General features: G+C 42.5%; 1 protein-coding gene across 1 annotated transcript in view; it reads left to right on the top strand.

Moving 5' to 3' along the window:
• NBEA (neurobeachin) overlaps positions 1-15734 on the top strand; it is an 827350-nt gene that overhangs the window by 390258 nt on the left and 421358 nt on the right. Inside the window, exons 14-15 of the mRNA XM_025215995.1 lie at positions 2836-2988; positions 4583-4751. Coding sequence (XP_025071780.1) covers positions 2836-2988; positions 4583-4751 — 322 coding nt within the window. The remainder of the gene's footprint in view (positions 1-2835; positions 2989-4582; positions 4752-15734) is intronic.

Genomic DNA, 15734 nt, shown 5'->3' on the forward strand with positions numbered 1-15734 from the left:
ACCCATCCACCATGACTCTCTGGGTGCGACCCTCCAGCCAATTCGCCACCCACCGGACTGTGTAGTCATCCAAGTCACAGCCTCTTAACTTGTTCACCAGTATGGGGTGGGATACCGTATCGAAGGCCTTCCTGAAGTCTAAGTATACGACATCCACCCCTCCTCCTGTGTCCAGGCGTTTCATAACCTGGTCATAAAGAGAGACTAGATTAGTCAGGCACGATCTTCCTGCCACGAACCCGTGCTGGTTTCCCCTCAGCATAATTTGTCCTGCTGGGCTCTCACAAATGTGAGCCTTGATAATTTTTTCAAAGACTTTGCCAAGGATGGAGGTGTTACTGACTGGCCTATAGTTGTCCGGGTCCTCTTTCCTCCCCTTTTTAAAAATGGGTGCCACGTTGGCCCTTTTCCAGTCCTCCGGGACTTGGCCCGTGCGCCACGAGCTTTCAAATATTCCCGCCAGTGGCTCTGCAATGATGTCGGCCAGTGCCTTCAGCACCCTCGGCTGGAGCTCATCTGGGCCTGCCGACTTAAAGGCATCCAGTTCTTCCAAATGACTCTGCACCATCTCAGGGTCTACGCATGGTAGTCTGGCGCCTTGCTGCTGTCTCTCTACAACCCCAGTGGGAGAATTGTCGTGCCCCTCTCTTAGGAACACTGAGGCAAAGAACTCGTTGAGGAGTTCAGCCTTGTCCCCTCTGTCCATCACCAATTGTTTCTGCCCATTTAGCAGGGGTCCTATTCCTCCCTGGGCCTTCCTTTTACTCCCAATATATCTAAAAAACAATTTCTTGTTGTCTTTTACTTGGGTTGCCATCCTCAGCTCCATGGCAGCTTTGGCCTGTCTAACTGCCTCCCTACAAGCACGAGCAGAGGAGGTATATTCGTCTTTGGTGATCTCTCCCTGTTTCCACTTTTTATGTGCTCCCCTTTTGTCCCTTAGGCTGCCCTGGATTTCTCTGGTCAGCCAGGGAAGCCTCCTGGCCCCTTTTCTCCTTTTGCCTCGCTCGGGGATCGTCTTGCTTTGTGCTCGAAGGATCATTTCCTTAAGGCACAGCCACCCTTCTTGGGCTCCCATCACTTCAAAACTCCTACTCTGCAGTGCGTCCTTGACTAATCGCCTGAGTTCATTGAAATCAGCTTTCCTAAAGTCTAGCACTTTCACCCTACTAGTTACCTTACCCACTCGACGTCTTATGGTGAATTCTATTCTTAGGTGAATAGTATCTTAATAGTATAGAATTTAAATTAGATAGTATTTTAGAGAAATAGGGTTTAAAAATAGATTTTATGTGTTCTAAAAAGTCTGCTTTCACAGTAGTTTTTAGTACATATACTGTATTAGTTATTTTGTATTTTCTTGTCTAATTTAGCATAAATTCTAATAATGATTCATTTTAGCACAATTTTTAAGGCTTTATTCTTAAAAGCAATGAGTATGTATCAGTATGAAAGTCTGAACTACCATTTATTTTATATATTTTAGTAATTTGTCAGTTTGTAAATACTGCTGTGAATAACTCAATATCCACCTTTTAGGTTTGTCATTTGTATCTTTTTTCTGTTTTTCTGTCCTATACTGTCACTGGAGAGAGGTTTGGAGAACTAGTTATATTTTTAAATTCTTTTGTGGTTTTTTTTTTAAGCTTTTTTGCTTTTTTGGCATTGGGACATTTTAGAAAATTGCCTTAATGTTATTTTTAAGATTTAATTGCACAAAATTAAATTTTAGAGTTTCAATTCCATTAAATCAGCATGTCTGTCATATGGGTGCCTATATTTGCATATCTCAAAGAACCTCAAAAGCTCTTTTGGCTAACTTGGTTAAGGCCTTCCAGCTTTCATAGCTAGTGACACCATACTGAAGCAGTTTGACCAGTTCTAACACCTGATCACGTCTGGATGATCAGGTATACATTTATTGATCACTAGCCACTTGCCTGTCAAGACTGACGAGGGCAGGGGGCTGGGATGGAGTGCCGCCACCCAATGCCCCATGTTGCTGCTGTTCTGCCTCTTTCAGGGAGCAGGCTGGGGGAGCCGAGGCCCCCCTGTCCAGTCCTTGGCGCAGCTTCAGAATCCTGGTGGTGTTCCCCCACTCTTGGAGCACTCTGAATGGCTGTTTCCATCAGCCAGTCAGAGTGCAAATAAAGTGTTACGGATTGACTGACAGACAGACAGACTTAGGCGTTTATAGTATTAGAATTCTCAGCCAGTCCAGCTATGAGTCTAGAGTGAGCTTCAAAATTGTGTGTCATGAATCATGGTGAGATACCTTTGTCACTGCTGCTTATCATCCTGTTTACTCTGTTATGTTTTTAGTTGTGTTTTTATATTTTGAGAAACACATTGACTGTAATGAACTGTGTTCTCCCATGGAATATGTAAGTGGTTCATGATATAGAAGAAATGCTGGAAACATGAAAAAAAATGGGAAGGCATTATGCTGCAAAGGCTGGAAGACTGACTGATATTGACGAGAAAAATAGAAAAAACAGAAAAATAAAATCTTTTAGCAGGAAATCTTTCAAAGCAAACATTTGATAAGATTCAGGTATCTGTTCAATAAGCAAAATGGCACATTTAATTAATCATTACATACATAAATTATCAACAAAATATTAATGTTTTGACCTGAGAAAGTGTAGCACTTTCCTCTTTGAAGAAAGCCATTATGATTAGCTATGAGATATGTATATGGATTTGTCTGTTTTTATCCTGATTTAAAAAAAAATGTAAGTAAATATTAATGCAGTGAAAATCTAATTTGATGTTTTAATCTTGCACTAAAGGAAGAGAGTATACTAAGGGTTTTAACATTTGATTTATTCTCAGTCCTCTAGAATTCACATAACCAGGGCCGTTTTGGAGCAATTTTTATCTTTTGCAAAATATTTGGATGGTTTGTCACATGGAGCACCTTTATTGAAGCAATTGTGTGACCACATTCTTTTCAATCCTGCTATCTGGATACACACTCCTTCAAAGGTATGTATACAATGTTGTAGTTATTTACTCCTTGCTTTGTACAGCACCATACATGTCTTGCTTTATACCAGTGGTTCTCAACTTATTATACTGGAGGCACCCTTGGAAAATGCTTGACTCATTGGACAGTCCCCCTTCTGAAGCAGACTCATTGGACACAGTCCCCCTTCTGAAGCAGACAATCATGTTGCATATAATTCCTTTCATAAACTTTGCAATCTTCATCTAAAAATCAATCAGTTGATGATTGGAAAGATTCTTTTAATTTGTAGCTTAAAATTATTCATGGCCAGTTTGTATCTATTTGTTTTTGTGCCAACATTTTTAATTTAAACTTCCTTTTTTTCCCCTTCCCCTCCACCCCCCCCAAAACCATGCGTGTCTCCTTGATGTACTATTAGGCTAAGTACAACCAGTCAAAAAGCCTGAGGCTGAATTGATTCAATCTTTGCAGGTCAATCTAAGCTTCGTAGATTGAAAAAACAAATGAACAGACATTCACTTTTGATTCCAGAAATGCAACCACATGCCTACAGCAGCCCAGGCCAGAAGCCAGGGCCGGGGGTGCTAGAGCATGTCTCCCTGCTCAGCTAGAGCAGACAGGTTGGGCCAAGGCTAACACACCCATCCTTGCAGGGAGGGTTTGCAGGGAAGGTGCAGAGCATCCTGGGATGCTGGGGAACTGTGAGTTAACTTGAATCTGGAGGGGATCTGGGACAGAAGTTCAATAAACCGATTTAACCTAAATCAGTTAATTCTGACACTACATCCCTCCAGGTTTATTGTAAACCAGTTTTGGCCATCTTGAAAGAGGTTTATATGCACTGAATTTCTGTTGTGTTACAGATTTAAATTGGTTTCTGATCACTTAGGCTGGTTTGTGTATAACTTCTGTCCCTAGCCATAAAGAATCATCATATTCGCTTCAAACCTTCATTTTGCTAGGCAAAAAAACCCAGACTCCTTTACTGTCTTCCTGTAAGAGAAGCTTTCCATTTCTCTGATCATCCAATTAGTCCCCCTCTGTAACTGTGGTGTTTAAATTTAACCTTTCTTGGTGCTAAGAATTATGTACAGTATTGCAAAGAAGGTCTTTCCATTCCCTTTGCACAATACAATTGCAGTCTCCTGGAAATAGTTTACTTCATATATTTTAGAATCCTGTTTACCTTTTTTCATAGTTGCATCACAGTATTGTCTTAATTTTAATCTAGCAATGAATATTTGTAAAAGTAATCCAAAAGTGAAATAGTCATAAATTATAGGATTAAATAAATCTAGGATAATTTTTAAAAAATATATATATACTTCCAAATCCATCAATTTTTTTGTTCTTCTGTTCTAAGAAATTCACTTCCAGGAATAATCAAACTGCAGTTTCTCAAGAGAATCAGGGTTTCATTCAACTGAAATGCAGTCTGACTAAAAAATCTAAAGAGTTATGTTTTCTATCGTATAGCTAAAAATATCAGGGAGATATTCACGCACAAAATTTCTTTTAATCCATTTGTTTGCTTACTTACTTAATGTCAAAGCCAAATGCAATTTTACTTGTATTTAACTAATATTTATATAGGTTATAATTTCATTTTAGGTACAGCTTTCATTGTACACCTACCTGTCTGCTGAATTTATTGGCACTGCCACTATCTACAATACAATACGCAGAGTAGGAACAGTATTACAGTTAATGCACACGCTGAAATACTACTACTGGGTGGTTAATCCTGCTGATAGCAGTGGCATTACTCCTAAAGGACTAGGTAAGTACAATATAAATTTATAACAAACGGTACAACTTTTCACAAAGAACAGTAACAGCTTTGGTAATGTGTGAGAGCTGGGAGGACCAATAGACAAAGAGTTAGGTAGAGGTTGATAACCGCTACCAGTTAATGGCTGACATCTTAAATAATTGCATAAGTACTTAAATAAAATTTTAAACAGCATTTATTGTACTTCACACAGGACTTTTGAAACGCTTTTGAAAATAACCCTTATTTTTAGGTGTCATTTATAGATTCCTATTCTTCTACCACATCTACTGTACTGCTTGAATTCTTCAGAAAAAATTTAGATTTTGACTAACTTGTCCTCCCTCGCATATGATATTATTTTACACAGTAATGTAATTACGGGGGGGAAGGGTGAGCATGGCACCAGTCATAGGCAGTGACTTAGGCAAGTAGTGCAAAATAGCAGCAGCTGCTGCTGTTACTAGCTTGGCATTTTTGCTATTGGCAGTCACCTGGCCACTGTTGGTGCCAGGGCACACAACTGCTCAGCTATGGCTCTGATTTTGTAGCTGTATATTTCTTCAGTATGTACTTGTTTTACATTGTGTAAATCTGACAAGCAAACAAGCTTCACAAAATTATATAGTGATTAGCTTCTCTGTCTCTGAAAAACACATGAAAAGGTCTGGTACTTGTTACTGAAATCTCCAAAACATTTTGAATTCAGTAATACTTTCTCTCTTCTCTTAACCAAAGAGATTGATTTAATAGTGCTTAAAGTTCCATACTTAACTTGGGTCAGGAGTAAACACACAGGCTAGGAACAGACATTACACATAAACCGGTTTAAGTGATCAGAAATTGATTTAAACCTGTAACAGCACAGACATTCAGTGCACATAAACCAGTTTCAAAATGGCCGAAACCGGTTTGAGATAAACCTGTTTGAATGTAGTATCAGACTTAACAGATTTGTCTTAAACTGTTTTATGCAATGTCTGCCTCAGACCCCTTGCTGGTTTAAGTTAAACCAGAGTCCCCCAGCATCCCAGCATGCTCTCTGGACTGGGTGGGGCTCTTTGCTCCACAGCAGGGCTGACCCCACCCTTCTGCTCTGTAGCCCAAGCAGGGACTGGCCTGAGTGGAGACACCGGCCAGCATGGTCCCATTAAGGCAAAGTGGGCAGGGAGGAGGTTAATTCTTTCCTCCTTCCCCTGTTTTCCCACCATAGCCAGGGTCAGCCTGTCTGCTGGGGAGCAGAGCCGATGGGGCTACAATGGTGGCCCCTGGAGCTGGCAGACCCCGGTTGCAGGGAAGGGACAGAGGGAAGAATTAACCCTTCTCCCTGCCCCCTTCACCTTAACCAGGGCTATGCTGCATTGGTTGTCACACAGGGTGGGGAGGTGGGCTTTGATCTGTGCTGGGGAGGACTCTTCCCCCTCCTCTTCCTTCCAGTGTGGGTAGGGAGACTCTGTGAAGTGCTGGACTCTTCCTTCTCCTCCTCCCCTTCCCCCCCACTGCCGCAGGGCTGGGAAGGGGGAGCTCCATTTGATGCTGCCTGGCCCCAGAGCAGGGGTGGGGGCAGTAGAAGGCTCTGTTCCATGCTGGGGGAAACTCTTCCCCCTCCTCCTCCTTAACCCCAGAGGGGCAGTGGGATTGTGGAGTTCAGCTGGGCAGCGTGTGGGTGTGAGCGTGGGGGTGTAGGGACCCCTACACACTTCCCCCCCCCCCCCCTGGGGCCTGCTGCCTGGCAGCAGTAACAGGAGGCAGGGAGGTCAGGGTGCTTGTGCCCAGAGCAGGTATGGCTCCAGCCAGCGCTGCACGGGGGGAGGGAGCGGAGTCTGCCCCATCACTGGGGCTTTGCTCCCTACACTTGCAGCTCCAGCGCTCACGGTAGGGGAAGCCCCACACTGGAGCCTGCTGCCTCCCCCGCTCCTTGCTGTGCAGGACCCTGCACTTCACTGGGAGTAGAGGGCGCCCCCCCCCGCCTCTGCGAGGAGTCTGGCATGGAGCCACAGCGGGTGGCATGGAGCCACAGCGGGTGTGGAGCTGCGAGTGTGCGGCGCAGAATTAACTCAGACAATTTACCATCCGTTATAATACCTTGCTGTGAATCTGAGTGGGGCAGCAAATCCACATAAAACTTTATCTCAGTTTATACTACACCTTCTATCCAGTGTGTATAGATATATAAGGATTTAACTTTACTCTAGAAAATGTTCATATTAGTTCAGACCTTAAGGTCCTTGGCGCACATTATACTTAAGACCATGATTAACCAGTTAATAATATCTTAAGTAGTTACCCAGTCACATGTTAATGCAATTAATGGTATAGTAAAACAAGGAATAAGCCACAAAGTCATTACACAAAATATGTATAATAACTTTATAGCTGGTTTATATAATGCCATTAATTGAATGTGTGGCTGACGGGGGCTCCCAGCCTACAGAATGCATGGGAACTCCCATGCACTTCCAGGGCTGAGACTGCCAATTAGCTGATTGCTGTTCCCAGCCTCAGGGGCCCATACACTTAAGTGCTCCGATGTACCTTCAAGGCTGGGAACCACGATCAGCTGCTCCTTCCAGCCATAGGGGCATATTGGAGCCTCTGATTCAGATACACCCCCTTGGCTGGGGTCAGCAGCAGATGTAGGCTCCCTGACTTTAGGGTACATCTGGAGTCAAGAGCTCCACTGTACCCCAATGCCTGAGAGCCCTGTCAGCTGATTCAGGCTCCTAGCCCTGGGGTCTCACCATGCATTCCCATTGCTTGGAGCCCTGTCAGTTGATATGAGCTCCCAGCCATGGGGGCTCAACATGCATTCTTGTGGCTAGGAACCCCCATGGCTGGGAGCCCTGTCAGCTGACCCAGGTTCCCAGTCATGGGGATGCACCTTGAATTCCTGTGGCTGGGATCCCTGTTAGCTGATCCAGCCTCCCAACTGTAGAGGCACACCATGTACTGCTGCGGCCAGGAGCCTGGATCAGCTGTCAGAGTGCATGGTACGTCCTCACAACTGAGTGTCCAAATCAGCTAACAGGGCTTCCACCCCTGGAGCTTGCTAATTTCTGGTGCAGGGGGAGTCCAGGATCAGGATCCCAGGCTCCCCGCTGCACTGGCAATATAGCGTGATGAAACCTGATACTCAGTTGACACAGTCATGCCTCCTGTCGTGTATGTGTGGCATAGCAGGAAGCAGGATTATGGGAATCGTACATCAGATTCCACTGCGCCTTTAATTACAAATCTGCCAGGGGCCTAAGTCTGAAACTTCAGAAATTCCACCTCATCCTGATATGACATCTTGTTTTTAACACCTAATTTTCTTGAACCTGTTTTGAGGTGTTTACTTATAACACTCCACAGCAGGACTCTCAATTATTAACGCCTCTTGAACTTTTGGGAATACATCTGATGACCTGTATGGAGATTTGTATTTTGAAAAATTCTGATTCAGTACTGCAGACACTCTTCTCCTTTCAGTTAGATTGACAAAATTTGAATAGTCTCTGTTAGCAAATCACTTTAAAAGCCCAAGGTTTTTGTAGATCTACTTCTTTTCTCCAGCCAGGCTGTGGCCCCTTTGGACAGCCACTGGTTGGGGATGATGATAGTTATGCCTATGTTCTACTATGGGTATATCCCATGCTTCTGGGCTTTACTGGTTGCTGCATTGGGTTGGGAGGGAGGGAATTCGTACCCCCATCCCACCCCTCATCCCACCCAACTTTCTGCTGTGTGTCAGAGTGTTTTTGTTTTTTAAAAGCCTTCCTCCAAAGCATTGGGTTTCGGATGTAGCTAAGGTTGAGGATTTTCCCTGCTGGGACTTAAACATGGAACATCCTGCTGAGAGGGTCTTGCCTTTCCACTCGTCCAGACCAATCACCGTATCTGGGGTCAGGAGGGAATTTTATCCCATGGTGAGATTGGTTTGGACAGTGGGGAGTTTTGCTTTCATCTGTAGCAGGGGGCATGGTTCTATACCTGGGATCTCTTGAACATATATTAACAACCTTTTACAGAAGCAGGATGTTGGTTGCTGTGGTCCCCTTGCTTTACTAGTGGCAGGTTAGGGTGTTATGTCCTATGTTGTGTCAAGGTTGAATGGTAGTTTTACTAAGAGGTTGTATTATGGATTTGTATAGGATGGTTTGTTTAGGGATGATCTACCTTAGACAATGGTGTTATACTTCTAAACCACGTTACAACTGCTTATAATTTTGGCGTACTTTTACTGTTTATGCAGTTTTTCCACTCCAGATTTCTGCTTCGGGATGGATTTCTTTCCTTTGCTTTTAAATATTCTGCCTAAAATGGTTTAGATACTTTTCAGAATCAGGTGAAGGAGAAAATGTGTGAGGTGAGCATTTTTGTGGGTGGTATCTTTTACTGGACCAACTGCGTGGTGGGGTTAGACAGGATTTTGAATGCTCTGCACTATTCTTCAGGTCTGACGAAAAGGCATAAACAGCAAGGACTTAAAACAGGCTGCAGAGCTGTGAAATTGGAGGAAAGATAAGTTCCCAGGGTAGCAGAAAAGTAAGTTACAGAAAAAGCATAGCTTGATTAGTGGAAGATGAAGACTTCTCAAAAGGGAAAATGATCATTAACACATGTATTGTAAACATTAAGATTAGCAGAAATCAGGTAGACTATCATCTTTTTTCCTGTATTGGTATTCAGTCCTTGGTTCTTAAGTGCCCGTCCAATTTATTAATTTTTGTTCCCAGGATTGCCTTTTGAAGGTGATCCCCAAATGATTTCAGATGTAATAACTGGAGGTATCTTACCCATTATGCCCTGTTGTCTTGCTGTAGTTGACATCAGTGAAGCTGTATGAGCTGAAGCTTCCCGGATGCAAACAAGAGGGAACTGCTGGCTAGATTTTCTTCATAGAAAATACTTGTCCATCGTTAATGTGCCTCTTCTGGCTTCTAAGTAAAGTGCACTTTACTTAGAAGCATCTAGGAGCACTGAGAGAGAGATTTAGAATGGCTGGGTTGAGTGTGATTTTTTTTTTTTTTCCTGAAATGTATTAATTTCTAATTAATATGTTTATTAGAAAAGAATAATTAGAGAATGATGAGACTTTGTATTGAAAGTTTACAAATACCATGCTAAATTTTTGGGAGGTGCCTACCATTTTGCATAAGCACCTGAGTGATACAAAAAAAAAAAATCTGTATTTGAAACAAACAAACAAAACCCCCTCCATGTTAATTGTTCAAGAATATTGTATGAATTGAATAACATACCCAGTTTAGGTGTCACTGGGCACATCTACATATGCATATTAATGTGCAGCAATAAACTCCAGCACATATCATGCCAGAGTTTATTGCTCCCGGGCACCACATTTACAAATGCGCCCGGAACTACAGCACATTGAGCTGGGTTGGAGCAGCCCCAGCTGGCAGGGGGCATAGCATGGGGCTGCTCCAACCTGGCTCAACATGCTGCAGAAGAGCTGGCTGGGGCATGAGTGTGCTTCAGTGTGGGGCTAGCCGGCAGGCGTCTACATATGCATTGCTACACATGAAAAAGCTCTGCAGCAGGGTAGTATTTCTATTTAAAAGTGCTACCCAGCTATAGAGTTTAATAGTTTCCTGTTGCTTAATAGGGCTGCATGTATAGACGCCGGGCAACTCTGCAGTAAATGTCTCGTGTTGACGTGCCTACCAACACCATGACCTCAGAAAACCACTTTCATGTCAAGAAAGCATTTCCAAGTACAGCATTGTTGTGTACACACACACACACACACACACACACACACAAATCTAATATATATGTTTGTATGCATGTACACACACCTTTTGCCAAATGCACACTACAGATTTTCCTTTTTAAAAATTCAAAACCATATATAAGGAGCAGATATAAAACGACTTATCATAAGAACTTCAGAATGTTACCATCACTATATTTGAAGTGGCATCTGATATTTCAGGATGAAAGAATGAGGCCTGCTGTCTGTGACTGATAATTTTACTGTTAGATATTGAAAAATGTCAAAGTATAAAAAATGGCAGAAGACAGAAATAACTGTCAGAAATAACTGAAGCTATGAGTTAATTTGGTATGAGGCTTTTTAGATTTGGAGGAAAGTTTAATAGAAATCTGGACAATTTCAGAAATTAATTCTAGATGTTATAATCCTTTCAAATAATTTACAGTTGGAAGCGTAAAATCACACATAAGAAGGCAAGCTCCTTCATGCAGGCATTCAAATAGATTGATGTTTGCTTGTCTTATAGGCCTATCATTTTTTTTATTACTTGGAGGGTGTGTCTGCATGTGATGATATATTGCCATAACAACACACTATGGCAATGTAGCATCCACAGGCATCTACATGTGACCAGCAGCTACCTCACCATAGTGATGTCCTGCCCTGGTATATGGCGCTGCTATGGGATAGTAGTTGCTAAAAATAACTGTGCACTGTACATACAGTGCAGTACGGGCTGTTACTGTGTCGTGATTTAGTACTTCCAAAAGGAAGTACTACATTATGGGACAGTAAAAACATCACTATAATGGCACGTGTAGACACGCCCAGAGATACTGAAATACATTTTCTTTAATTTTAGTATAGTAGCTTGATATTATCTGCAATACAGTTATCCTGTTCAAGGCTTTATTCCTTTGTCATGCCATAATGAAACAAAATATAGGTTGGTTTTTGTACACTTATTTCTGAATGACTTAAAACATGCTAATAGTGAATCAGTTCTATGCACCTGTGCTATTGGATGACTTTATCCCTGTTTGGCTTTAAGCAGATGACCCATTAATAATGTCACAATCCTGGATGAGTCTTCACAGGTTGCTAGATGCTTTTCAGCAGATTGTCTTAAATAGTTTGGCAGTCAACACTGATAAATCCAAAGTACTGTTTTTTGGAAATGAAAGAAGTTAGTTGAATAAATGCTGTCTAGAGCCACTGAATCTGTACTGACGAGTTTTTGCAACTTAAGTTATTAAGCTTTTTGTGTTGAACTGATTTTGCTTGTTTGACCTCCTTTTCTTGAGATGGAAACTGCAAGTACATTGAAATACTGTAAAGTTGGATTGGTTGGCCTGGCTTTTGTAAAGATTTTTGCATCTTTTATTCCCATTCTAGTTTGTAGTTTTATACCGCAGTTTCTTCTCAGAATTTGTGCAGTAATTATATATATTAATGCTTTCCTTTCTCACAAGATAGAAACATTAACAAGAAAGGCTGTAGTGCTTTGGCAATTTAGCACTTTGTCACTTATGGTCAGTGGATAGTATATTTAAGATTTAGTTCCATAAAGTAATTTTTACTAACTCCTTGAAATATAGCATCGGAAGAAATCTAGTTTTATACCTTGAATTGTGAATTTTATCATTTAAAGAAATATTTTGAACTTAAGGAATGATCCATCAACCAGTTATAGTGAATGGGTTTCTTCCTAGGTAGTATAAGGTCCACTCTGAGGAAGTTTCTAGAAGTTCTTCTGTCAAGTAGAACATTGGAAGTTGCACCCATTTTTAGAGAAAGTAGTTTGTAAATACTATTTCTGTCTTAAATTTGAACTATAGTTACTTGCTTTTTTCTTGTTTCATTGTATGTACCTCTTGTGGTGCCTTTCCTGTAATTAGATTAATGGAAAGAGACGTGAGAAAATTAATTTTTCTACTTTCTACGTTTTTTTTCTATTTTGATATTCTTAAACATGTTCCTAAAAATAACATATGGATTTAAAATAAATATTCAATCTTAAAGCCTGCTTGCAATAATCTCATGATTGGTCCCATGCAGGCCAATGAAACTATATTCTTAAGTGAAGTAAGCACTTTTTTGTAATACTCTGTTGCATTAAATTGTGTGTTAAAATTTCAAGAAGGAAATCTCTTGATTGCCTAAGAAACCTTCTGTTATGTTTTTTCCTCTGTACACTTTTCTTTGCAACATTTCAAAATATATTATATATTGACATTTGAAGAAAACTCAAGGTAAGCACTTACTAACACTGAATCCTTGATAGCTTAAATGAAAAATCTTAAACCCATGACCTAGGTTTTGATGGCATAATTTACTACCTCTTCATTTGTCCCAAGTCCTCTACAGAAAAAACAGGTTAAATGATACTTGAATGCCAAATGTCAAAATGTGCAGAAAAAAACTTAGTGCTGTTTTTATTCTATCTCAGTGTCCCTTAGGGTAGGGATAGACATTCAAAAAGATTGAGCCTGAATTGATTCAGTCTTTGCAGGTTAGTCTAACCTGCCTAGGTTGAAACGTTTGCAACTATACAGACATTTCCTCTGTACTGAAAAAATATAGGTGCATGCCTGCGGTGGCTGAGGCTAGAAGCTGGGGATGCTAGAGCAGCCTTCCCTTCACTTCTTCAGGCTGAACTGAGGTGGGGCATGGCCAGGCCCCAGCAGGACACTCTCATTAGGGAAGACTGTAAACACCCACCCTCTCCTGCACCATCTTGGGCTTTTCCCTGCTTGCTGCTCAAGGGGTGAGAGTGTTATAAGCAAGTGAACAGACATTCACTTTTGATTCCAAAAATACAGCCACATGCCTGCAGTAGCCCAGGTGCTACTAGAGCTCACCTTCCTGCTTGGCTGGAGCAGACAGCTTGGGCCAAGGCTAACCTGCCCACTTTGCAAGGAGGGGTTTGTGGGGAGGTGCAAAGCATCTTGGGATGTTGGGGCACTGTGAGTTAAATTGAGTCTGGAGGGGATCTCGGACAGAAATTCAATAAACTGATTTAACCTAAATTAGTTAAGTCCGATGCTACATCCCTCCAGGTTTATTTTAAACTGGTTTCAGCCATTTTGAAAGCAGTTTATGCACACTGAACTTTGGTTTTGTTACAGAACTGAATCAGTTTCCAATCACTTATACCTGTTTATGTGTAATTTCTGTCCCTAGCCCTGTGGTCAGGATGTGGTCCTTAATTATAGAGGGTGTATGAGATGGAGAATAATTTGTAGGTTATCCTTTCTGTGTCCAGAGAATGGAAGGATCTGCCTGAGTAATTTCCAGAAAGATCACAGCATAATTCATAGAGTTTATCTTTCCAGGAAGCAAGCTTCATTCTCCCTAGTGTAACATTAGCACTTTTTGGAGATTGGATGCATCAGGACATTGCCCATGATCCACAGTGCCTTTCCTGTGAAGATGATTGCTTTGAAATCTACCCTGATCACCAGAGATTAGAATTTCTTTATCTACTGGATGTTTGGTGGCCTTTAGGTATGATGAGTTGGGTGGTCTTAGTTCTACCTCTCACAGGACAAAATCATCACCAGGATTTTCAGTCATTCTTCATGGCAGGGAGTAATGTTGTGATGTGTTGTTCTAGCACAGTAGGACCTTGATTTTTCTTCATTCAGTGGCAGGTCCTTAGCTGAGACCAAGTTTGTATGGGGCCTAGTATAATTTGGCATTAGCCTCAAGGCAGAACCATGATGCAAACAATTAATAGTAATAAAATATGGAAAGAAGGACTATAGGGATTTTTTTTCTTTTTTGTGAGCAAATGGGGAATTGATTATTAATGCTGGTTCCTGTGTTAGAGGAACTAGGGAAATGCTGACTAAAATTTACAGCTGCTGAAGCTTAAAGGGATGACAAGATGGGACTTGAGGACTCGCATATCTGAGGCAGGTGAGGATATATTTTGACCAGAATTACATCAACAAGTTGAATATAGAAAAATACCACCTCTTCATTAGAAGCATAATACTGCTTTAAAAATGTAAGCGTCATTTTTAACGGCGAGCTTTAAACTAGCCTCACCGGGGGAAGGGGCCGCAGGAAGACGAGGAGACGCCACCCGAGCAAGGCAGGTGACACATGCAGGGAGTGCCCAGGTAAGAAACAGGTGTCTGGATAGTCTTCCTAATGGGGCAGGGCGGGGCACGCACAGCTATGCAAGGCCTTAAATGCCTGTATACCAATGGGGAACAAACAGGAGGAACTCGCCCTCAGAATAGCCAGTTCAAACCCAGACATAATGGGGCTTACAGAAACATGGTGGGATTCATCCCATGACTGGGCAGTTAGTATTAGGGGCGATAGGCTCTACAGGCAGGATAGAGAAGGAAGGAAAGGCGGGGGTGTGGCGCTCTATGTCAAAGAGCAATACATATACTGTGCCAGCAAAGTGGGGTCAGAGGAGGGGCAAGCAGAGGTGATCTGGGTCAAGATACAAGGGGGTTGTGGGGAGAGGGATTTAACGGTGGGGGTCTACTACAGACCCCCCAACCAAGGGGAGGAGATGGACCGGGAATTTTCAGGCCAGCTTGCAGAGGCACTTAAGGCAAGGAATGTAGTTGTCATGGGTGATCTAAATTACCCGGACATCTGCTGGGAGGAGCAGTCAGCCAGGTCGGACCGTTCTAGGAGGTTCCTGGCCGAGATAGAGGACCTCCACTTAACCCAGGAGGTGCACAGTCCCACCAGAGGAAATGCCCTGTTGGACCTGGTCCTGGCCACAGGCGGTGATCTGGTAAGGGGGCTCCAGGTCCTGGACCACCTGGGTGATAGCGATCATCGCTTGCTGGAATTCATCATCCAGCGCAGGGTGTCAAGGGCCTACAGCAAGGCGGTAGCCCTAGACTTCAAGAGGGCCAACTTCAACGAGTTGAGGAGAATGGTGGGAGAGGTGCTAGGGTTCTCGAGGGCAGGGGAACTCAGTGCCCAAGATGAGTGGTCGTTCCTTAAGGAGACAATACTCAGGGCCCAAGAGGTGACAATCCCAACAAGAAGCAAAGGGGGCAAGAGTGCCCGAAAGCCTCCCTGGCTCACCAAGCAAGTCCGGGAATGCCTGGTTGCCAAAAAGGTGGTGTATGCCTGGTGGAAGGGGGGGACTATCTCCAAAGAAGAGTATACCTCTACTGCTCGGGCCTGTAGGGGGCTGTTAGGAAAGCTAAGGTGGACATAGAGCTAGGACTAGCGTCCAAGATCAAGGATAATAAAAAGTCCTTTTTCAAATATATAGGGAGGATGAAGAAGGC

This window comes from Alligator sinensis, unplaced genomic scaffold (genome assembly GCF_000455745.1).
Source record: "Alligator sinensis unplaced genomic scaffold, ASM45574v1 scaffold1014_1, whole genome shotgun sequence".
Classification (NCBI taxonomy): Eukaryota; Metazoa; Chordata; order Crocodylia; family Alligatoridae; genus Alligator; species Alligator sinensis.